General features: G+C 41.4%; 1 protein-coding gene across 2 annotated transcripts in view; it reads right to left on the bottom strand.

Annotated features, from left to right (window-relative positions):
* Nucleotides 1–24,852, bottom strand: part of lama3 (laminin, alpha 3) — a 376,808-nt gene that overhangs the window by 140,089 nt on the left and 211,867 nt on the right. For both annotated transcript variants that reach the window (XM_043687604.2, XM_087986754.1), the window contains exons 32-37: nt 23,534–23,673; nt 20,966–21,081; nt 15,487–15,698; nt 14,360–14,564; nt 8,690–8,834; nt 3,012–3,152 (exon numbers count right to left, since the gene is read on the bottom strand). In XM_043687604.2, coding sequence (XP_043543539.2) covers nt 3,012–3,152; nt 8,690–8,834; nt 14,360–14,564; nt 15,487–15,698; nt 20,966–21,081; nt 23,534–23,673 — 959 coding nt within the window. The remainder of the gene's footprint in view (nt 1–3,011; nt 3,153–8,689; nt 8,835–14,359; nt 14,565–15,486; nt 15,699–20,965; nt 21,082–23,533; nt 23,674–24,852) is intronic.

The raw sequence follows: 24,852 nt of genomic DNA on the forward strand, positions 1-24,852 counted from the left end.
GAAGTCGTTTTTATTTATTTCTCCAGATTTCTGAAGTTTTTTGAGTAGGGCTGTGATTGATCCTCTAGTTGTGGAGTCAGGTGTATCGCCAGTGCGTTCACTTTCTCAACAGTCACTGATTTAAAATAACAGTCAAGCGTCCTTTGTCTGCAAGTAGGATAACAATGTTTTTTTATCTTTTTTTAGTCCTTCTAGTGCTTTCCTTTCTTGTGTATTGACTGTGTTTCCTTCCTTTTTCCTGCTTCATGTTGTTGCAACTGTTTGTCTGAAGGTTTGCTGGGTTTCTTCTGTGAGTTTGTTGTCTTTCAGTGTTGTTCTGAATGCTGTTAAGAAATCTTTCTTGTCCACATTCTGGAAGTTGTAATTTAATCCTCTTACTAAGATGGCTTTCTCAGTGACTGTTAAGGGTCGGTCAGATAAGTTTTTTATCCGTGGCTCTGTGTTGTCTGTTTTGTTATTTTATGTACGTTTATCTAGTTTTTTTCTCACAGGCCTAGTTCTTATCATGACAAAAAGACATGACCCACTCCCACTAGTATCTTTACATGCAGATGAGGAAGGACACCACTTTGAATGGGACAACACATCCATCCTAGGACAAGCCAAACAGGGACATGTGCGAGAATTCCTAGAAGCATGGCATTCCAACCAGAACTCTATGAACAAACACATTGACTTGGATCCCATTTACCACCCCTGAGAAAAAAAACATCACATTAGGAAATGACGTCACCAACCCAAGGAAACCTAAACACATAAATAAAAAGCAGGCCATACCACCAGTGCTGCACCCGGAGACTCACTGATGATGTTACTTAGTATGGTGACAAAATGTCTGAAACCGAATCTTCCAGCTCAGCGAGCAAACCTTCTTCCACTATATTTCAGACCTCCAGTGTCTATTCACTGTTGTAGCCAGGGATGTCATTTTGTCAGGTGAAAAATGATAGGGCCATGAGAACATGTGATGGCATCCCCAGGGATATGTCAATCAGAATTGACAATTCCTATGATTCTACCTGCGACTCCACTTTCAAGGAGCTATGAACCTGCACTTCAAGGTCTCTTTGTTCAGCAACACTCCCTCGGACCTAATCTAAAGTTTTGGACTAATAACCTGGGAACACTGGTTCAATTCAAATAATACAAAGCTGAAATACAAAAGCGAGTTCCTGTAATCACTTTTGGGTAGGAAATGTGTCATCCTTACCTAGTCTGATGTACATATGATTCCTGTCCCACAGCAATGTGGTTGATCTTAACTGCTCTCTGGTTAAGGGACATGAGCAACAAATTCTAGCAATGCATTGTTCAGCAACTCCCTAGGACCTTACCATTAAGTGTATAAATCCTGCTAAGATTTGCTTTCCCAAAATGTAGCACCTTGCATTTATCTGAATTAAACTCCATCTGCCACTTCTCAGCTCATTGGCCCATCTGATCAAGATCCCATTGCAATCTGAGGTAACCTTCTTCGCTGCCCACTACACCTCCAATTTTGGTGTCATCTGCAAACTGACTGACTATACCTCTTGTGCTCACATCCAAATAATTTATATAAATGACAAAAAGAAGTGGAGCCAGCACCAATCCTTGTGACACTCCACTGGTCTCAGGCCTCCAGTCTGAAAAATAACCCTCCACCACCACCCTCTGTCTTCTACCTTTGAGCCAGTTGTGTATCCAAATGGCTAGTTCCCCCTGTATCCATCAGATCTAATCTTGCTAATCAGTCTCCCATGGAGAACCTTGTCAAACGCCTTACTGAAGTCCATATAAATCACATCTACCGCTCTGCCCTCATCAATTCTCTGTTATTTCTTCAAAAATCTCAATCAACTTTGTGAGACATGATTTCCCACGCACAATGCCATGTTGACTATCCCTAATCAGTCTTTGCCTTTCCAAATACATGTATATCTTGTCCCTCAGGATTTCCTCCAACAACTTGCCCACCACCGACATCAGGGTCACTTGTCTATAGTTCCCTGGCTTATCCTTACCATCTTTCTTAAACTGTGGCGCCACGTTAGCCAACCTCACCTGTGACTATTGATGATACAAATATTTCATTAATTGTCCAGCAATCACTTCCCTAGCCTCCCACAGAGTTCTAGGGTACACCTGATCAGATCCTGGGGATTTATCCACCTTTATGCATTTCAAGACATCTATCACTTCCTCCTCTGTAATATGGACGTTTTGCAAGATGCCACCATCTCTCTACACTGTGTATCTTCCATGTCCTTTTCCACAGTAAATACTGATGCAAAATACCCGTTTAGCATGTCCCCCATTTTCTGCGGCTTCACACAAAGGCCGCCTTGCAGATCTTTGAGGGGTCTATTCTCTCCTAGTTACCCATTTGTCCTTAATGTATTTGTAAAAACCCTTTGGATTCTCCTTAACTCTATTTGCCAAAGATAGCACATGTCCCCTTTTTGCTCTTCTGATTTCCCTTTTAAGTATATTCCTACTGCCTTTATACTCTTCTAAGGATTCACTTGATCTGTCCTGTCTATAGCTGATATATGCTTCCTTCTTTTACTTAACCAAACCCTCAATTTCTTTAGTCATCCAGCATTCCCTATCCCTGCTAGTCCAGCCTTTCACTCGAACAGGAATATACTGTCTCTGGACTCATATTAACTCATTTCTGAAGGCTTCCCATTTTCCAACCGTCCTTTACCTGCGAACATTTGACCCCAATCAGCTTTTGAAAGTTCTTCCCTAATACCGTCAAAATTGGCCTTTCTCCAATTTAGAACTTTAACTTCTAGATCTGGTCTATCCTTTTCCATCACTATTTTAAAACTAATAGAATTATGGTTGCTGGCCCCAAAATGCTCCCCCACTCAGTCACCTGTCCTGCTTTATTTTCCAAGCGTTTGCCTAAAATATTTCTAATCGAAATTCTTAACTTTAAAAAAATCTAATTATTATACTCACTTCAGTGCTAAACACAAATTTGGAAAAAATTTAAAAATGACAATTTGTATTTCTTCACTCACTTTAGTCCTGGACTTATCAGAACTTCGACACTCATTCGTTATTCCAAAGCAAAAGCAGCTGGTGCAGCCTTTGGGATTGGCTGGATCAAGATAGAATGAACCAGGTCGACAGATATCACACTGTGCACCAATTACATTCTCCTAAAATGAGGAAAGTAGAAGAACTTACAGTTGTATCAGAAATGTTATTTGTCATATTGAATACAATGTTTAAGTCACTCTGTGATAATTGCATTTCAATGTTCAGCAGGCCTAGCTGTGCAGAGACAGGAGTTAATATTTCAGATCAATCATTAGAGTTCTCTCTCCAACTGCTTGGACTGTTGAGCATTTCCACCATTTCCTGTTTTTATGTTGCTTTTCAGCATCTGTAGAAATTTGCTTTATTCACAGTAATTTAACATTAAATGCACAACCAGCACAGATTAAAGTGAGAAAGAATAAATACAAATACTAAAGATCAATCAATCAATATACAATCTGGGCAACAATCAAAGCCAAGCTGCACCCATCTCTAGTAGTTAGATATCTACAGGAACCTCCATGCCATCTCTAACAAGTGCAAGAAGCTCATAAACATCTTTATTATTAAGAGTTTGATAATCTATTCCACTGCTTTAGTTGTATTGCTTCCATTTTCTCATTCAGCAAGCCAAATCTACCTCAACCTACCTGAGTCTGTCCCTTTTGTCTAGTATCTCTCCTATCTTCTCACTCCATGTGCTCATTCTGAACCCAACAGGACCAAATCCTGCTCTTTTCATTCCACTTATCAATCACATCATCTGATGTTGACATTCTTCTGTTCCTATAAAACCCTTGAACCAGCTGTCTGAATTACAAACAGATCATTCCGGATCTGTATCTTAACTCCATTTGGTTTCCATATCCCTTAATATCATTACCCACCAATAATAATTAACCTCAATCCTGAAATTTTTCTAATGTTCCTCAGCCTCCACAGTTTGCAATCTCCCAGTCTCTCAAATTGAAAATTAAAATTCATGCAATTGTTTCAGATGATCATGGTACAGGAGCTCAGAATGTAAAAAAATACTTTTAATGGAAATTAGGAATAGTTGGGGAAACAAATCGCTGGTAGGGGTAATCTATAGGCCCCCAAAACATAACAATGAAATAGTAACAAGTATATGAGCTGAGGTGATGATAACCTAGTGGTATTATCGTGAGACATGCACTGAGGGTGGCAAGGACGTAAAATGTACTCAGGGTGGGGGATTTCAATGGGGGTGGTACTCAATGGCAATACTACTGATCGAGCTGGTCGGGTCCTAAAGGATTAGCTGCTGGACTGGATTTGTGATAGGTGATGAAGAAACCAACAAGAGGTAAAAACACACTTGCCCTCATCCTTTCTGTCCATGACAGTATCGGTAAGAGTGACCACTGCATAGTCCTCGTGAAGAAGAAGCCCCATCTTCACATTGAGAACATCCTCCATCATGTTGTGTGGCATTATCACCGTGCTAAATAGGACAGACTTTGAACAGCAGTACACTTGTACTCTAGTACAATCTGCAATCTCATGGTCTAGCATCTCCCCCACTCAACCATTACCATCAAGCCAGGGGATCAACCCTGGTTCAATGGAGGAAGGCATGCCAGGAGCAATAACAAGCATAAGTGAAAATGAGATATCAACCTGGTGATGCTACCAAACAGGACTATTTGCATGCCAAACAGCATAAGCGGCAAGCGAATGATCTGTTGGCCCAACCAATGGATCAGATCTAAGCTTTGCAGGTCCGCTACATCTAATCATGAATGGTGGTCAACAATTAGAGGAGGAGGCTCCATAAATTTCCCTATCTTCACTGATGTAATAGCCCAGCACATCATTGCAAAAGATAAGGCTGAAGCATTTGCAGCTATCTTCAGCCACAAGTGTCGAGTGGGCAATTCATCTCAGCCTCTTCTAGTGGTCCCCAGCAATACAGATACCAGTCTTCAGCCAATTCAATTCAGTCCACGTGAAGGTTGGAAACACTAGATACTGCAAAGACTATGGGCCCTGACAACGTATTGAAGAATTGTTCCCCAGTATTACTGCTCCCCTAGCCATATTATTCCAGTACAGTTACAACACTGGCATCTACCCAATAATGTGGAAAATGTCCCAGGTATGTCTTGTACACAAAAAGCACATAAATCTAACTGGGCCAATTACCCCCTATCACTATAGTGGCTATCATCAGTAAAGTGATGGAAGATGTCATCAACAGTGCTATCAAGGAACACCAAGCTATCAAGCTCAGCAATAACCTGCTCAGTGACGCCTAGTTTGGGTTCTGCCACTTTGACATTCAATAATGCTACCATCACTGAATTATCAACCAACGTGGAGTTACCATTGATCAGAAATTCAACTGGATTCATCACATGAACACAGTGGCTACAAAAGCAGGTCAGAGGCTAGCACTACTGTGGCGAGTAACTCACCTGCTGACTCCTCAGAGCCTCTCCACCATGGGGCTGCACCCAGCCATGCAAGTGGGGAGTATAGCACCACAGTCTTGACTTGTGCCTTGTAGAAGATGAAGAGGCTTTGGGAGTAATAACCCTTACTTTTAAATCCAAATCATTAATGTATGCCATAAATAGCAAGGGTCTGAGCACTGAATCCCATGGAACCCCACAGGAAACAAATTTTCATTCACGGAAACTGCAACCCATCAATGCTTTCTTATGCATTTTCTTTGCTTTTCTAATTTCCTTTTTTGGTTCACTACTTTACTTTTTAATAGTCCTCTTGGTATCTGCCATATGCTTCTCTTTATTCTCTTAATCCTAACCTTTGTGTCCCTCGACATTCAGGGTTCTCCAGTCTTAGTCCCTCCCTTTTGTATTTATGGGAATATAATTACCCTGTACTCTTGCTATTTCCTTGTTATATCTGCAAGGAGCTGTTGGACCACTTGGACCAAATCATTTCAATAAAATGATACATTCTCCAGTTTAGACTTTTTATTTCTGGCATCTTCCTATTCTTATCCATAGCTAGCCTAAAATCTACTGATGGTCACTATGAACACGATGCTCCCCTACTGATGTGTCCACAGAATTTTGGAATTTTGAAATTTAGCATGCTACCGAGGACAAGGGATTTTAGTTACGTGAACAAAGTGGGGACGCTGGTCCTGAGGGGAGGTGTTTGAAATTATGAACAGTTGAGATGAGTTGGACAGCTCTTTCAATGAGCTGGCACAGGATTGACAGACTGAATAGTCCCCTTATGTGCTCTGATTCTCTCCTCTTCATATTTAATAGGTTAAATCTCCATTAAAATAGAAAGGAAAGAAATAAGAAGGAATTAATTAGGCTCTGTGTTAATATTTACTCTGTATAATGTAAAAAAACACATTATTTCTTTTAATTAAAGTTTAATCTTTGTTGCTTTAATTTTTATTTTTTTCCACAACTGACGTTGGAATCTTTCCTTTTTCTCTGGCTCTGCTTGGCAACTCTCCTAATGGCCAACCAATCTGAAACTGAGCTGTGGCGGACAGTGGACACAATCTGTTACTGTAAACACATCAATAATACTGAAAAATTCTGAAGCATGTGAGGAGTGGCTATTGTAAACAAAAGGTTAGTTATTGCATGGTTCTTTATCAATCTACAGACTGCTCTTGCACAGGATGCAGAGACTTACTAAAAAATACCAAGTTTCTGGAATTTTGGCTATGATAGAGATTAAAGAGGTTGTTATTATTTTTCAAACAGACAAGTGTAAGTGGCAATTTAATAGAAGATAGTGATTTTTGAGATTTGTAGCTCAGGTTGATGATAAGTATGTAAGTTAGCTCACTGAGCTTGAAGGTTTGTTTTCAGACGTTTCATCACCATGGTAACATCATCAGTGAGAGTCTCTGGTATGTCCCGCCTCTCTGTTTATAGGTCTTGGTTTCTTAAGGTAGATTATATCATTTCCGGTTCTTTTCTTTTTATTCTTTTCAAGGAGAGGTCGATGGGGTCGAAATCAATGTGTTTATTGATGGAGTTCTGGTTAGAGTGCCAGGCCTCTAAGAATTCTCGTGCATGTCTTTGTTTTGCCTGTCCTAGGATGTGTGTTGTTCCAGTCAAAGTGGGTGTCCTTCTTTGTCTGTATGTATGGAAACGCTCACTGATGATGTTACTTAGTATGGTGACGAAACATCTGAAAACAAACTTTCAAGCTCAGCGAGCTAAGTTATATACTTATTTATTAAAAGTTTTCAAAATAACAGAGGGTATGGGATGGGATTGATAGGGGTTGGGGAAATCAAAATTGTCGAGGAACATTGTTTACTGACAGAGAGGAACCAAAGGAAATCAGTATTAGTAGGGAAATGGTGTTGGGAAACTAATGGGCCTGAAAGCTGATAAATCCCAGGGCATAATAATCTACATCCTAGAGTACTTAAGGAAAAGGCACTAAAATAGTGAATGCTTCAGAATATTTCAAAATTCTATATATTCTGTTCCTAAGGATTGCAGTATAGCTAATGTAACCCCATTATTTAAAAAAAGAAGGTGGAGAGAAAAAACAGAGAATTTTAGACCAGTTAGTCTGACATTGGTAGTGGGGGTTAATAGTAGAGCAGTTTGAAAACAGTTACAGGATTTGACAGAGTCAGCATGGATTTACGAAAGGGAAATTATGCTTGACAAACCTACTGGAATGTTTTAAGCATGTGTCTGGTAGAGTTGATAAGGTGGAGCCAGTGGATGTGGTTTACTTAGACTTTCAGAAGGCTTTCAATAAGGTCCAACATAAGAAATTAGCTTGTAAAGTTAACGCAAATGGGATTGGGGTTAGTGTACTGAGATGGATATAGAATTGGGTGCAAGACCAGAAATGAAGAGGAGAAACTAATAAATGGATACTTTTCTGAATAGCAAATAGTGACTAATAGGGTACTGTAGGGATCAATGCTTGGATCCCAACTATTCACAATAATATTAATGATTTAGATGAGGAAACCAAATGTAATATTTCCAGGTTTGTAAGGGGCACAAAACTGGGTGGACAACTGAGCTAAGACGATGCAGCAAAGATGTTTCAGTTTGATCTAGACAAGTTATGTGAATGGGAAAATGCATGGTAGATGAAGTATAATGAGGTTATACACTCTGGGATCAAAATTCAAAGGCAGATTATTATCTGAATAGCAATAGATTGGAAAAAGGGGGCAACAGCGATACCCAGTCATCCTTGTATTTCAGTTGCTGATAGTAGATGGTGATGAAGAAAAGAAATGGTATGTTGGCCATCATAGTGAGAGGATCTGAGTGCAGGGGCACAGATGTCTTACTGTAATTGTACAGAGCCTTGGTGAGACCACATCTGGAGTATTGTGCACAGTTTTGGTTTCCTTTTCTGAGGAGGGGTGTTCTGGTTTTGAGGGAGTGCAACAAAGGTTTGTCAGATGCTTCCTGACAGAGTGGAGGAAATAGATTTAACAGTAACATACAAAAAGGAATTGGATAAATATTTGTTGGAAGAGCTACGGGAAAAGTACAGTTACAACAATACCTCTTCAACGAGACAATGATTAACAGGCCTCCACTTTAGTCAGATGATTCTCTAATATAAGAAATGGATCGTGTGTCATGATTTATTTGCAAAGTAATGCCATTTGTTCCATTACAATACATTTGAGAACCTTGAGACTGACCTTACAAAGACACTGTCCAGTTATGGGATCACACACACTTGGCTGTGTTGCTTCACGGTTACAATTACAGGGAATGCAATCAGGGTAACGGGAGTAACCAATGGAACAGCGGTCACACTGGCGACCTGTTACTTTCGATTTGCATCTAAACAGAAAACGTACAAGAAATTAAGTTGCTCGGAAAAGGTCTATGGAGCACATTTCTTTCTAAAATAATCAGACTCTTAGTATTTTCAAATACATGTCTACTGATAATGCAACTTTTAAAGAACCAAAGTGGCTGAATTTAATTGTATTTTTCCCCAAAGTCCAATTGCAGTCTGCATAATTAAAGATTTATATAGTTTGTCTTTCACAACCTGAAGACACCTGAAAACTGCTACACATGATGATGAAGTACTTTAGAAGCCTTGGTTGGTATTTTCTGTTTTTTGGTAAAGTGCGGTGGTAGACGTCTTTGCAAATGAGACCCCCCCACCCCCCAACATGACTGACTCTTTTGAGAATGCTCAGCGACAATCAGGCTGTCCACCCAGAGGCATTTGCAGTGAGTCCCTCCCTGGGTGCTGGTCAGAGACTGTAGAGGACCAGGCCACTGGCAATGGGGGGGGGGGGGGGGGGCAGGTGACTTTTTGGAGTGAATCAAGAATTGTGTTGTGGAGTCATGGAGAGAGAGGTGTTGGAGGCAGGATGGAGGATGGTGGGGGTAGGTAGGGTAACTTTCATCAATCAACCATACACCCTGGCAGTATGAGGAGAGCTACATATCTAGTGCCAACCCATATAACTGTTTGCCCTTTCTGCCAATTTCCCTTCCACCTCTAGAGAGGAGACTATCCTGTAGAATTGATCAGATTTTCACCCAGTCAAGATGAATCAGGAGGCCTCTAAATATAACCAATTTTCCTGAGTAGATCTTTAAGAGTTTGGGCTGGGTCCGGCTTTGAGCCAGTGCTCAGAATTGCTGACCTGAATGGCTCAGTTGTGGAAATGAACATTGCTAATCCTTCTACAAATTTCCTGTAGTTGAGCCAACTTTATACAAAATCCTGGTGCATCCAGACACTGGAAAATTTCAATAGCTGACACCACAAAGCACTTCAAACCACTTAACCTTCTGTAAACAAAAACTCTGAAATTGATAACAAAGATCAGATAGTCAGAGCTATCAATCAAAGAGGGACTCGAGTATTTCAGTCATGTAGGATCTCTCAGCCAAGTCTTGTCTGTGTTCTTGGTCAACTACCCAGATAACCATTAGATTATTGGAATACCTGAGCTCCTGCTTGATTGACAACATTTAGAAGAGAAAGTGAGGACAGCAGATGCTGGAGAGTCAGAGTTGAAAAACGTGGAGTTGGAAAACACAACAGCTCAGGCAGCATTCGAGGAGCAGGAGGTTGGTCATGTCGGGCATAAGCCTTTCATCAGGAATGTGGAGGGGGAAGGGGCTAAGAGATTAGTAGGAGGGCTGATGGTAGGGGTGGGGAAGGTAGCTGGGAAGGCGATAGGTAGATGCAGGTTGCGGGGGGTAATTGTGATAGGTTGATGTGGAGGATGGAATGGATAGGTGGGAAGGAAGATGGACAGTAGGACAGGTCAAGAAGATGGTGCAGAGATGGAGGGTTGGATCTGGGATAAGGTGGGGGCATGGGAGATTTGGAAACTAGTGAAGTCGATGTTCATACCATGTGGTTGAAGGGTCCTAAGGTGGAAGATTAGGCACTCTTCCTCCTGTTGGTGGGTGGCTTTGGTTTGGCAGTGGAGACCTGGGAGGGTGTGGTCGGCCACAGGGTGGTGGGTTTTTGGTGCGTGTGTCCCACTGATGTTCTCTGAAGCGCTCCACAACTTGGTGTCATGACTCCCCAATGTAGAGGAGTCAACGTCAAGAGCAACGGACACAGTAGATGAGGTGGGTGGATGTGCAGGAAAATCTCTGCCAGATGTGAAAAGATCCTTTGCGGTCTTGGACGGAGGTGAGGAGGGAAGTGTGGGTGCAGGTTTTGCACCTCGTGTGGTGGCAAGGGAAGGTTTTAAGAGTGGAGGAGACAAAAAAAATCTGCAGATGCTATAATCCAAAGTAGACAAGCAACAGGCTAGAAGGATGCAGCAAGGCAGGCAGCATCAGGAGGTAGATAAGTCATAGAGTCATAGAGATGTACAGCATGGAAACAGGCCCTTCAGTCCAACCCATCCATACCGACCAGATATCTCAATCCAATCTAGTCCCACCTGCCAGCACATGGCCCATATCCCTCCAAACCCTTCCTATTCATAAACCCATCCAAATGCCTCTTAAATGTTGCAATTGTACCAGCCTCCACCACTTCCTCTGGCAGCTCATTCCATACGCGTACCACCCTCTGCGTGAAAAAGTTGCCCTATAGGTCTCTTTTATATCTTTCCCCTCTCACCCTAAACTTATGCCCTCTAGTTCTGGACACCCTAACACCAGGGAAAAGACTTTGCCTATTTACGCTATCCATGCCCCTCATAATTTTGTAAACTTCTATAAGGTCACCCCTCAGCCTCCGACGCTCCAGGGAAAACAGCCCCAGATTGTTCAGCCTCTCCCTGTAGCTCAAATCCTCCAACCCTGACAACATCCTTGTAAATCTTTTCTGAACCCTTTCAAGTTTCACAACATCTTTCTATAGGAAGGAGACCAGAATTGCATGCAATATTCCAACAGTGGCCTAACCAATGTCCTGTACAGCCGCAACATGACCTCCCAACTCCTGTAATCAATACTCTGACCAATAAAAGAAACATACCAAACGCCTTCTTCACTATCCTATCTATCTGTCACTCCACTTTCAAGGAGCTATAAACCTGCACTCCAAGGTCTCTTTGTTCAGCAACACTCCCCAGGACTTTACCATTAAGTGTATAAGTCCTGCTAAGATTTCCTTTCACAAAATGCAGCACCTCACATTTATCTGAATTAAACTCCAGCTGCTACTATTCAGCCCATTGGCCATGTGGTCAAGATCCTGTTGTAATCTGAGGTAACTCTCTTCGCTGTCCACTACACCTCTAAATATGGTGTCATCTGCAAACTTACTAACTATATCTCTTAAGCTCACATCCAAATCATTTATATTAATGATGAAAAGTAGAGGACCCAGCACCGATCCTTATGGCACTCCAATGGTCACAGGCCTCCAATCTAAAAATCAACCCTCCACCACCACCCTCTGTCTTCTACCTTTGAGCCAGTTCTGTATCCAAATGGCTAGTTCTTCCTGTATTCCATGCGATCTAACCTTGCTAACAGTCTCCCATGGGGAACCTTGTCGAACGCCTTACTGAAGTCTATATAGATCACGCCTACCATTCTGTCCTCATCAATCCTCTTTGTTACTTCCTCAAAAAACTCAATCAAGTTTGTGAGACATGATTTCCCATGCATAAAAGCCATGTTGACTATCCCTAATCAGTCCTTACCTTTCCCAATACATGCACATTCTGTCTCTCAGAATTCCCTCCAACAACCTACCCACCAAAAACCTCAGGCTCACTGATCTATAGTTCCCTGACTTGTCCTTACCACCTTTCTTAAAAAGTGGCATCACATTAGCCAACTCCAGTCTTCCAGCACCTCACTTGTGACCATCAATGATACAATTATCTCATCAAGAAGCCCAGCAATCACTTCCCTAGCTTCCCACAGAGTTCTAGAGTACACCTGATCAAGTTCTGAGGATATATGCATTTCAAGATATCTAGTACTTCCTCCTCTGTAATATGGACATTTTAAAAAATGTCACAATCTATTTCCCTACATTCTATATCTTCCATGTCCATCTTTACAGTAAACACAGTAAACATAGGTGAACACAAGTAGAATGCACGGCCTGGTTGGTCGCTGGAAAGAATAAATCCAGTTGGTGGCTGGAAGGAAGGGTCAGTAAGTGGAAAAGCAGGATGTGGCAGGGGCTGGGAAGGGAGTCAGGGGATGGGAAGGAAGGGTGTTTGAAATTGGAGAACTCAATGTTAAGTCCTCTGAGCTGTAGGCTGCCCAGGTGGAAGATAAGGTGTTGTTCCTCCAATTTGCAGTCTGATTCACTATGGCAATGGTGGAGGCTGAGGATGGTCATGTTGGAGAGGGAATGGGAAGGGGAATTGAAATGGGCGGTGATTGGGAGGTCAGGTTGGCCCCTACAGGCCCAGCTGAGATACTCGGTGAAACATTCCTGTCGTTTAGGTTTGGTCCCACCAGAGTAGAGAAGACCACATTGGGAGCACCGGATACAGTAAACCAGGTTGGAGGAGAGGCAAGTGACCTCTGCCTCACCTGGAAGGACTGTTTGGGGCCTGGGATGGAAGTGAGAAGGGTGGTGTGCCAGCAAATTCTGCGTCTTCTATGGTTACATGGCAAGGTACCTGGGGGTTCGGGGTGGGGGGGGGGGGCAGTTGGTAGGGAGAGTTGGTAGGTGCGAACCTTGGAGTAACGAACACTGGCCGTCTGATTTTTTTTCTATCAAATTGAAATTCTTCATTTAAACCAAGTTAAGCAGTTTAAAGTGTCTTGTGGATTTCAGCTGATGAAACCTTAAAATATCTAAATAATTCACATTTTATAGGACTGCAATGATTGGAGTTTTTTATTACATAAAGGAAAGTCATCAAAGATTACTCTCGGGTCCATCACTTCTGTACAACGTATACTGGGTGAAATACTGGGTGAAAGGCATTGGAAGTGCCATGGGGCACATGGGGGCTGATGAGGAGTTGTTTGAGTGGTTCATACCTTTGCTTGGGACACGATGTGGCATGGATGGAGGGGGGGTGTGGTGAGGGAGTATGAGGGAGTGTAATGGTGAGGGCATAGCCTGTTTTATTTTACAGTCAGGAAGAAGTCCCATAGACTGAGGATGACCTATTTAACAACCTGCCTCCACACAGCCCCTGTGACTGTGTCTTAACTGCTTCAGGAGTCACCTGCCCCAATTTCAGCTGGAACCTAACTCCTGGCAATGAAAATCATGTGAACAGAGCTCATATTTCTTGAAATGGGCATGAGAAACTGGGAGTTTTCCCAAGTTCCAGTACAAGCCTTGAGAATGAAAATCCAGCCCATAGTCTAAGGATAAGGGATGAACAATTTAGAATTGAGATGAGGAGAAGTTTCTTCACTCAAAGGGTTATGAATCTTTGGCATGTTCTTGGCCAGGGAACTGTGGATATTCAGTCATTGAAAATATTCAAGGCTGAGATTTACAGACTTTTAACTTTATGAGAATAAAGGGATATGGGGGAAGGCAAGAAACTGGCATTGGTCAAATGTAAGTGAGGAAGGAGATTAACAGTGTTACTGAATGTTGGAGTAGGCTAGAAGGGTTGAATGGTTGAATGTCTTTATGCTCCATTACTTGATTTCATCCCAGAGGCACACCTCCAAAAGTGCATCACTCCCTGCATGGTACATTCCAGACTCACTCACTGCTTGGACTTTTAGAGGCAGGGAGCGGGCTTGCTGTCCAATCGGGATAATACGCATGTGAAGCAAACTGGGACGTTCTACCACACTAGCTCACCATCACCTTCCCCAGGGAAATTGGGGCTTGGTAATAATACAAGCAAAATACAAGCTGCTGTTGCTGCTTATGGCTAATTATTTCAGGAAAGCTGAGAAATGGAAGTATAGATGAGTGTAGTTCGACTTACCGACACTGCCCAGTTTGTCGGTTGCAGTCTGGGTTTGCAGGTTTAATGATTCCTTCTCGTGAGCAGTTGCACTTTGCACAGCCCATTAGAGGATGGTAACTGAAGGTCTGTTTCTCACATGTCTCACATGAAGGTTTAACAGTCTGGGGAGGGCAGATGCATTGGCCTGTGACCTCATCACACAGGCGTTTGCCACAATTGCAGGCTTAAGGTGAGACAAAAAATGGGAGAGGTTTGCTTCTTTTCCTCAATTCTTTCTATAGCAAATAAAATTTGAATTCTTCTAATGGAATAGTAGATCAATTGTAAGATCATAAAACCGTAAGAAATGGGAACCAGAGTAGGCCATTCGGCCTCTCAAGCCTGCCCCACTATTTAATAGAATCATATCTGATTTAACATTCCTCATGTCCACTTTCCTGCCTGTTCCCCATAACCCATTATATCCTGATTAGTCAAGATACAATATCATACTAAATAACACAGACACAATTGGTAACATATTCTTAAAACGAAACTAAATATTATACGTAGGTGCACAGAAATTATAATTTGAAAACAGGCCATTTGACCTAATGTATATTTAGGTTATGGTATGACAAGGCTGTGCCTATTCAATCAGTTTTATGTAGATTGGTTCTGAGAGGAAAAGGCTATGGTCTTTGATTGTTGTCTCCAAAAGTTGACCAGGCCCTTCAAAAGGCCAACAATTCCATGAATTCATCCCTGTTGGGTGGTTTCAGAGATGGAGGTGTTGAAGAAAATTCACTGGAATCATGTCAGCATGTGTGGGCTAGTCATACAGTCTTCAGACAATGGGCCAAATAGACCCTTTCTTTATTGTATCATGCTATGATTCTATAAACACACTATTAGAGAAGGTGAGACAAAGTCGACAACAATAGACAATAGGATTTCACTGCTATGGTGGAGCTGCTGTGCCTCCTGGCTTTAGTGCAATTGGCCTCATTATAAGGGAAAGCTATGACGTGCATTTTTTCAGCCCCCAAATTAGTACTTGAATTTATTACTAGATGGCATTTATAGTAGTTTGTTGTGCTGTCAAAATATATCAAAGCATCTAATTCTTGTCTGATTATTTTGCATTTGCATAAACACCCACTTACGTCGACAATTGGGGAACTTAAAATAGCCAGTGGCACATTTGTTACATTGACGCCCAATAACATTTGGTCTGCAGGAACACTGGCCTCCAAATGGATTACATGCAGGACTAGTAGCACCTTTTCCATTACACTGGCAAGGGAGAGCTCCATTATTGTAGAATGCCACCAGTGACTTAGCTGAGTCCAGGCAGAATCTGGATGATGTAGCTGGGCTGCAAAACAGAATTACAAAGAACAGATTTAACTAGATATTTCTGCTTCATAAAAGGCATCTCACACTTTCCCCAACTTATTATATTGGCATAATCTTCTATTCCTTTCTCCTTGATGTATGTACCCAGCTGCCTGTGAAATACATCTATGTTAATCTCTGCAGTCACTACCTGTGATAGCAAATTACATATCTCATTCCCTTTGGAAAGTTCTGCATTCTAGAAGGACAAGGGTAGCAGATACATATGAACACCACTGCCTGCAAGATCACCCCTCAGCCCTTCACCATCCTGACTTGGAAATATATCACTGTTCCTTCACTGTCACTGAATCAAAATCCTAGAACTCCTTCCCTAAGTTTCTCCCTTCCTAGTGTATACCTACACCACATGGACTGTAGTGGCTCAAGAATTTTGTGTGCAGTTCTGGAATCCATATTATAGAAGGGGTGTGATTGCAGTGGTTGCAGAGGAGATTTGCCAGGATAAGACCATAAGACCCTAAGACATAGGAACAGAAATTAAGCCATCAGCCCATCGAGTATGCTCCACCATTCAATCATGGCTGATAAGTTTCTCAACCCCATTCTCTCACTTTCTCTCCATAACCCTTGATCCCATTGATATCTATCTCAGTCTTAACTATCCTCAAGGATATTACCTGGGCTGGAGAGTTCTAGGTATGAAGAGAGATTGGACAGACTAGGGTTGTTTAGAACAGAAGGGACTGCAGAACTAGCGCAGAAGAGACTGAGGTGGGGGATATGAGTGTGATGTATAAAATTAGGAGCGGAGGTAGACAGGAAGAAATGGTTTCCCTTGATGGAGAGATCAAGGGAACTAGGGGCATAGATTTAAGAAAAGGGGCAGGGGATTTAGAGAAAACACGAGGAAAACATTTTTACCCAGAGGATGATTGGAATCTGGAACTCATGCCTGAAGGAGTGGTAGAAATAGAAATTCTCATATCACTTTAGTATTTAAACTTATACTTGCAATTGAACAAAGTAGCAATTTATTGTCACCTGTATTTTTCCAAATAAATTCAATGAAATGTTTAATAACTTTCACACTTATACATTTAATGGTAAGGTCCTAGGGAGTGTTGCTGAACAAAAAGACCTTGGAGTGCAGGTTCATAGCTCCTTGAAAGTGGAGTTGTAGATAGATAGGATAGTGAAGAAGGCGTTTGGTATGCTTTCCTTTATTGGTCAGAATATTGAGTACAGGAGTTGGGAGGTCATGTTGCGGCTGTACAGGACATTGGTTAGGCCACTGATGGAATATTGCATGCAATTCTGGTCTCCTTCCTATCGGAAAGATGTTGTGAAACTTGAAAGGGTTCAGAAAAGATTTACAAGGATGTTGCCAGGGTTGGAGGATGTGAGCTATAGGGAGAGGCTGAACAGGCTGGGAGTGTTTTCTCTGGAGCATTGGAGGCTGAGGGGTGACCTTATGGAGGCTTATAAAATCATTAGGGGCAAGGATAGGATAAATACACAAAGTCTTTTCCCTGGTGTGGGGGAGTTCAGAACTAGAGGGCATAAGTTTAGGGTGAGATGGGAAAGATATAAAAGAGAGCGAAGGGGCAACGTTTTCACACAGAGGGGGGTACGTGTATGGAATGAGCTGCCAGAGGATGTGGTGGAGGCTGGTACAATTGCAACATTTAAAAGGCATCTGGATGGGTATATGAATAAGAAGGGTTTGGAGGGATATTGGCTGGATGCTGGCAGGTGGGACTAGATTGGATTGGGATATCTGGTTGGCATGGATAAGTTGGACCAAAACGTTTGTTTCCATGCTGTACATATATATAAAACTCTATGACTCTAAGTTGCCACATCACAGCACCTAAATTAACAATAGAAATAAAAAAGTAAAAGCTCATCACAATTCAGTTAGCAGCTTCTGGGTTCTGGGTATGCTGGGAAACAGGACTGAAACAGCTCCACAGAGCCAGACCGAGTCTGCAATGCAAGGCCAAGATCGCCTCACCATGCCGAGATGAGACCTCCATGCTGGGCTGTTGGAAGACCCAGAAGCCACCTCTGTAGCAAGGACAAGACCTTCACACTAAGACGGGACCTCCACGCTGGAACTAGATCCTCACACCGGGCTGTTGGAAAACTCAGAAGCCCCCAAATAAGATCTCCAACCTTGGACAAGACCATCACACTGAGAGACTGCCCGCCATGGGTGTCAGGCCTATACTGCCATTCTGGGCCTTTGGAAGCTGCCTCGTCACTGGGCCTTGGCCAGGAGAAGATATCTTCCACCAAAGTCATTAAAAGAAGGTAAGGTACCATAATAGACGGAAGCATTTTTAAAAATAAGAAAAAAAGTAAAGCAGATGCAGTAGTTGAGCTTGAGGATCTTGGACTGAGGTGCCTACACGTTGGGCTGCTACTCTGCTGCCATCTTGAAAATAAAATTGTCATTCAATTACTCAATTGGCATTCAGTCCCTGTTATAAGTTGAAAATGACTAAGTGTCAGAAGTGCTGGGTCATTTAACCATTCAGTACAGGAGGAAATTATTTGGCTCATTATGCTTGTCTTGGTTGTTATAAACACGTCATGGCATATAAGGCTATGGACTGAGGGCTGGAAAATGGGATTAGAATAGTCAGGTAGTTGCTTTGGACTAATGCAGACTCAATGGGTTGAAGAACCTTTTTCCATGCTGTAGGCCTCTAAGAATCTTAGATGACATCACCACCTTCTTAAGGCCAACCGTAGAATCCCTACAGTGTGGAAGCAGGCCACACATCCCATCAAGTCCACCCTAACCCTCAAAAGAGCAGCCCATCCAACAACCTTGCATTCCCCACAGCTAATACACCTAACCTCCACACTATGTGCAATTTCGCACGGCCAATTCACCTGTCATGCACATCTTTGAACCGTGGGAAGAAACTGAAGCACCCAGAGGAAACCCACGTAGACATATGGAGAATGTGCAAACTTCACAGTCACCTGAGGGTAGAGTTGAACCCAGACCCTTGGTGCTGTGAGGCAATCGTGCTAACCATTGAGCCACTGCACCACTCACTATGGCTGTGCATAATATTCGGAACTAGCCAGTGACTTCCACATCCTGTGACAGCACAAAAGAAATGCTCAGCATACTCTGGGTGAGAAGTTTTCCTGAATTCTTCATAGCTTTTTTTGTGGTATCTTATATTCATGTCCTCTCATTTTAGATATCCCTATAAGTGGAAATATTTTCTCTACATCTATCCATAAAACACATTTATTTCAATAATACATTCAGCTGAAACCAGACCAAGATATAATTTCAAAGAAGAACAGAGGAGTTCTTCAGCAGGTCTGGCAGCATCAATGGAGAGAGAAACAAAGTTAACATTTTGACTCAAAAGTCAAGTCATACCAGAGTTGAAATATTAACTCTGTTTCTCTCAGATCTGCTGAATTCCTCCAGCAAGTTCATTTTGGATTTACAGCATCTGCTGTACTTTCCCTTTACTGGAGAAGTTCTTTCCTGTATTCATTCGGCCAAAGTTTACCCTTTAATCAACAACCAAAACAAAAACCTGATTACCAGGTTATTATCACATTGCTATTTATGGAATCTTACTCTGTGCTAATTACGCTGCTCCATTTCCAACACCACAACAGTGACTACAAAGTTACAGTAAATCATTTCCTGAGTTGTGAAATGCAAGTCTTTCTTTCTTGATTTCACCATACCACAAAGCTAATAGTAATTGTGAATGTTAAGTATTTGTATCGAAATTTGGTAATTATGATAATTATGATAATCCCAGCAAAATCTTAGACCAAAAAGGCAAAAAGATCCTGACTTTACCAGAATAAAACAAAGAACTGTGGATATTGGAAATCTAAAACAAAAACAGAGAGTGGTAAAGAAACTCAGCAGCAACTGTAGACAGAAATAGAGTTAATATTTCGAATCTAGTGACCCTTCTGTAGAACTCTTGATTTTCCAGATATTATTTTCCTTCCAGTTATGAGCCGATGATGAAGAGAGAAGTGCAAGTGCCTCACCAGGTGACTGCTTTCTTCACTCTGAAAAAACATTTCAGCTTGGGACCTCTACTATCAAACAGAGTATTATCTGCTCAATTGAATTTCAGTCCCTGCTATAAGTTGAAAATAACTGCAAGTGTCACAAGTACAGTGTCATTTAACCATTCAGTACAGAAGGAAATTATGTGGCTCATTATGCTTGCTTCACTTGATGGAAAGAGCTATTGAACTGGCCCAATTTTCTCAAGTTCCTAGCCCTGTAGTTTTTCAAAAGTCTGCTGTGTGGCTCAAACATGTCCTGTTTTCATTTCAGATACCCAATATTTGGAGCATTTTGCTTTCTGTGTCTAAATATTTTATGGCATGTTCCCTGAAGCTCTTCTGGAGGATTTGCTCCTAATAATCTTGTGCTTTACAAAGCATTCCTTTCAGAATTCACACCCCAAGTTAACACGATTGCACATGCCTTTGTAGAATGCTGTTCCTGTATTACCGAACCAGTACTTTTAGGACCTGTTCAAAATTCCAGCCTTTATGCTGGACTCCAAAAATGGGAACCTATCTGAATAGTTGAAGATAGTTGGCCTCTAAATAGCAGAGCTATGCGTAGAAAAGTAAACGTTTCGGTCAATAGCCTATTTGTACAGGCTATTTGAAAGAGCTATCCAATCGAGTTCCATTCTTCTGCTCTTTTACTATAGTTCTGTAATTTATCCAATGCTCTCTTTGAAATTTAGTAATTAACCTCCGTCACCCTTCTGGTGCTTTGAAAAAAATGTATTTCATCTCTCTTCTGTATTTTTGCTGTTTGACATAAATTTGTGGCCCTCTGTTGACTGACTCTTGTGCCACTGGAAACAACTTCTTATTTACTTAAGCAAAACCCTTCATGATTTTCAATGGTGCAGTTCAAATCCTCTCTAAATCTTCTCTAAGCAGAACACTGCTTCTCTAGTCCCTACATGTAACTGATTTGTGAAACGATTTTGGTAAATCCCTCTGCACCCTCTCTGAGACCTTGACATCATTTCCATAGTGAGGTCCCTGGAATTGGATACTCTGCTCCAGCTAAGGCTGATCCAGAATATAGGTAATACTATTCGATACTCATGTTAACTATTTTTCCAGAGTTTCGCCAAAACACCATCAGAGATTCCAGCCAATTATTTTCTATTTCGAGTTAAGGTGAATATAAAATACAAACGATGCCCACATCCCCTGAAGGAATAAAAAAAAATACTAAATTATACTCACTTGATGAAAAAGCTATTTCCACCACAGGCAGTAATGAAATCAAATGACTTATCCAAAGGCTTTTCATTTCGTAAGTCAGGATCATAACTTTCTGAAGGAACAATTAAGATATAGTCCTACAAAAGAGAAGTATTTTCAGACACTTATGACTTTGTAAAGAAATTAACATTGCAAAGAGATTATTGAATATAGAAATTTCAGTTCGGGGGAGGCCAGATAGTTCATTCCACTGTGCCAGTGGTAACCGATATGCTAGACTCAATAGGGCAGGATGGGCAGGAAGCATGTACACAACACCAGACAGTACTGCATAGCACAACAAACTGGATAAGATCAAAATGAAATGCACAGTGGAACATGTACAGAATAATTAATGCAAATTAGAGGGCACTAATCTCAGTAATGATTATCTGCAATTTAATCCTCTGTGGGCTGCAGTCTCACACATCAGAAAGTGGTGTGAACCAGAAGGGCCCTTTTCTAGTTTGCTGAATACAGAACTGTGGAGAAGTAGGAGTGATCGCTCCTATCCTACACTTTGTGAAGGGTAGGTCGTGCCTCACCAACGTTATTGAATTCTTCGAGAAGGTGACAAAACAGGTGGATGGTTGGTAAAGCGGTTGGTGTGGTGTATATGGACTTCAGGCATTTGATAAGGTCCTATATGGTAGATTATTGCACAAAATATCAAATTTCGGGAATGAAGGTGATTTAGTGGTTTGGATCAAAAGTTGGCTAGCTGAAATAAGACGGGAGTGGTGGTTGATGGGAAATGTTCATCCTGGAACTCAGTTACCAGTGGTGTGCCACAAAGATGTGTTTTGGGGGCACTGCTGTTTATCATTTTTATAAATGATCTGGATGTGGGCATAGAAGGATGGGCTAGTAAAATTGCGGATGACACAAAGGTAGGCAGAGTTATGGATAGTGCCAAAGGATGTTGTGGGTTACAGAGGGACATAGATAAGATGCAGAGCTGGTCTGAGAAGTGATAAAAGGAGTTTAATGCAGAAAAGTGCGAGGTAGTTCATTTCGGAAGAAATAACAGGAATGCAGAGAACTGGGCTAATGGTAAAATTCTTGGCAGTGAGGTGTACAGAGAGATCTCAGTGTACAGATGCATTAATCCCTGAAAGTTGCCACCCAGGTGGATAAGGTTGTTAAGAAGGCATATGGTGTATTGGCATTTATTGGTAGGGGGATTGTGTTTTGGAGCCACGAGGTCATGCTACAGCTGTACAAGACACTTGTGAGGCCGCACCTGGAATATTGCATGCAGTTCTGGACATCGCATTATAGGAAGAATGTGGAAGCTTTAGAAATTGTTCAGAGGACACTTACTATGATGTTGCCTGGTACGGAATGAAGGTCTTACAAGGAAAGGCTGAGAGAACTGAGGCTGTTTTCGTTGGAGAGAAGGAGGTTGAGAGGTGACTTAATTGAGATATATAAGATTATCAGAGGGTTAAATAGGGTAGACAGTAAGAGCCCTTTTCCTCGGATGGTGAAGGCTAACACGAGGGGCCATAGCTTTAAATTGAGGGGTGATAGATTTAGGACAGATATTAGAGGTAATTTCTTCACTCAGAGAGTAGTAGGGGCATGGAATGGCCTGCCTGCAACAGTAGTAGACTCACTGACGTTAAGGGCATTTAAATGGGCATTGGACATATATAAGGATAATAATGGAACGGTGCAGGTTAGATGGGCATCAGATTAATTTCACAGGTCGATGCAAAATCGAGGGCCGAAGGGCCTGTACGGTGCTGTAACTTTTTATGTTCTATGTTCTATTACAACAATGAAGACCACTTACCCGCATCCTATCCTCAAAGGCACTTTGGAATGATGCTTCAGGATCGGGGAATGTACCTTGTGTTTCCATCCCCAATACAGAAAAATGAGTATTTAGGTACTCTGCTTTAGTTCCATTTTTCTGCTTTATCCTTTCATGGATTTTTTTTCTTGTATGTTTGTAAGGTGGCTCTTAAATGCTATGATTCACTTGTGCCAGACATTCCTTACCTTTATAAAGCTTTGCATGAACAACAATCTTTGAGCACAACCCCTCATGTTTAAAGTCATAGAATCATACAGCACAGAAAAGGCCCTTTAGCCCATCGAGACTGCACCAGGCAAAAGCAACCACTTAATTCTAAGCCCATTTTCCACCACTTGGCCCTTAGCGTTTTATAGCTTAACATCGCAAGTGTCTAAATGCTTCACTGCTTTGAAATAGAATTAAAGTGGTCACCTTATTTCCTTTTGTAGTATAGAAAAAACAAAAAAAAAATGACTTTCACAACTTCAGGAAATCTCAAATCACTTTAATAACAATTAAGTACTTTTGAAGTTCTGGAATTTCATAAATGTCTTCCTTTCTTTCCTCTTGTACAATGTACTTTAAAATACACCCTTTTGGCCAGCTGTTGGTCACTTGTACATCATGTGGCTCAATGTTAGAAAGCTGTGACCTGAAATGCCTTGGAACGTTTTAATAGCTACTATAAAAATGCAAGTTTTCTGGAAAATCAGAAACACAATAACAATAATTTCTTCAAAGCTTACCAACCAAAGGGCTTTTCCTTTTGGAACAGTAAGAATGACGGACAACTCTGGATTGATTATATCCAATTCTATTGTATTCCCTGAAATGACCTGGTTGCGACACCCAAACCCATGTGGACAGAAGAAAGCACTAAAAAATCCTAAAAAAAAACAAAGATGTAAATTTAGTTTGTAACCAAAATTAAGTATCACATAAAGGGCATTCAGCCTCAAAAATCCATCATATAGTTAAATAAGAGCTAATCCATATCTTAGTTTTGATTTTTGCAAAAATTTATTCAAAGATGTGGGTATTTAATCGCCTGGTGGGTTAAAACCTACTGTGGATCACATTAGACGACAAGAGGTAAGGATGGTGATTTCCTTCCCTAAAGGACATTAATGAACCAGATGGGGTTTCTGACAATCGCCAATGGTTTCATGGTCATCATTCGAGTCTTAATTCTAGATTTGTATTGAATTCAAATTTCACCATCTGCTATGGCAAGATTTGAACTAGGTCCCCAGAACATGATCTGGGTCTCTGGATTAATAGTCCAGCAATATTACTACTAGGCTTTCACATCCCCTCATCTTACTTGCTTTCATAACATTCAATATCCTCATTCAAGACAATTCTATTAATCTTAGTTTGAAATTTTCAACTGGCTCCCAGGTCCAAATGTTCCTCTGGGCTGTGGAAAATTTGACCTGAATATTTTCACAGTCCAGAAATGGCACACATGTGTGACTCCATATACTATTTCTGGTTTTTGACTTTGGGTCTGGAAGCCACAGTGCAGGAAAACTAGTTAGATGGTCTATGTCAGTTCACCAACTCAGTAGTCCAGCCTCAGAAAAAGCTTAACCTCTAACCTCACACTTCCATAATTCCTCACCCATCTATGTATACCCTTTCAAACTGTCCATGTAATTTTATGCCCCCTACATACCCTACATTTCCTCTCATATCACCCTCAGTACCCCATTCATGATGTGGAGATGCTGGTGTTGGACTGGGGCGGAAAAAGTTAAAAATCACATAACACCAGGTTATAGTCCAACAGGTTTATTTGGAAGCACTAGCTTTTTGAGTGCTGCTCCTCCATCAGGTATTGAGTGGGGCAGGATCATGGGACTCAGAAGTTATAGTAAAAGATCAAAGTCTCATATACTGATGCAATGTATTGAACAAATCTAGATTGCTGTTAAGTCTTTAATCACTTAGAAATGGGTTGCAGGATTCAATTCATTACCCAATTCATTCATTACCCCATTCATGTCTTCATGCACCATCCATGTCTTCTCAGATCACCCATGCCATCTCTATATCCTCCGTA

The sequence above is a fragment of the Chiloscyllium plagiosum genome, unplaced genomic scaffold (genome assembly GCF_037043375.1).
Source record: "Chiloscyllium plagiosum isolate Xiang-an unplaced genomic scaffold, Cpla_swu_hap1 HiC_scaffold_4, whole genome shotgun sequence".
NCBI classification, from domain to species: domain Eukaryota; kingdom Metazoa; phylum Chordata; class Chondrichthyes; order Orectolobiformes; family Hemiscylliidae; genus Chiloscyllium; species Chiloscyllium plagiosum.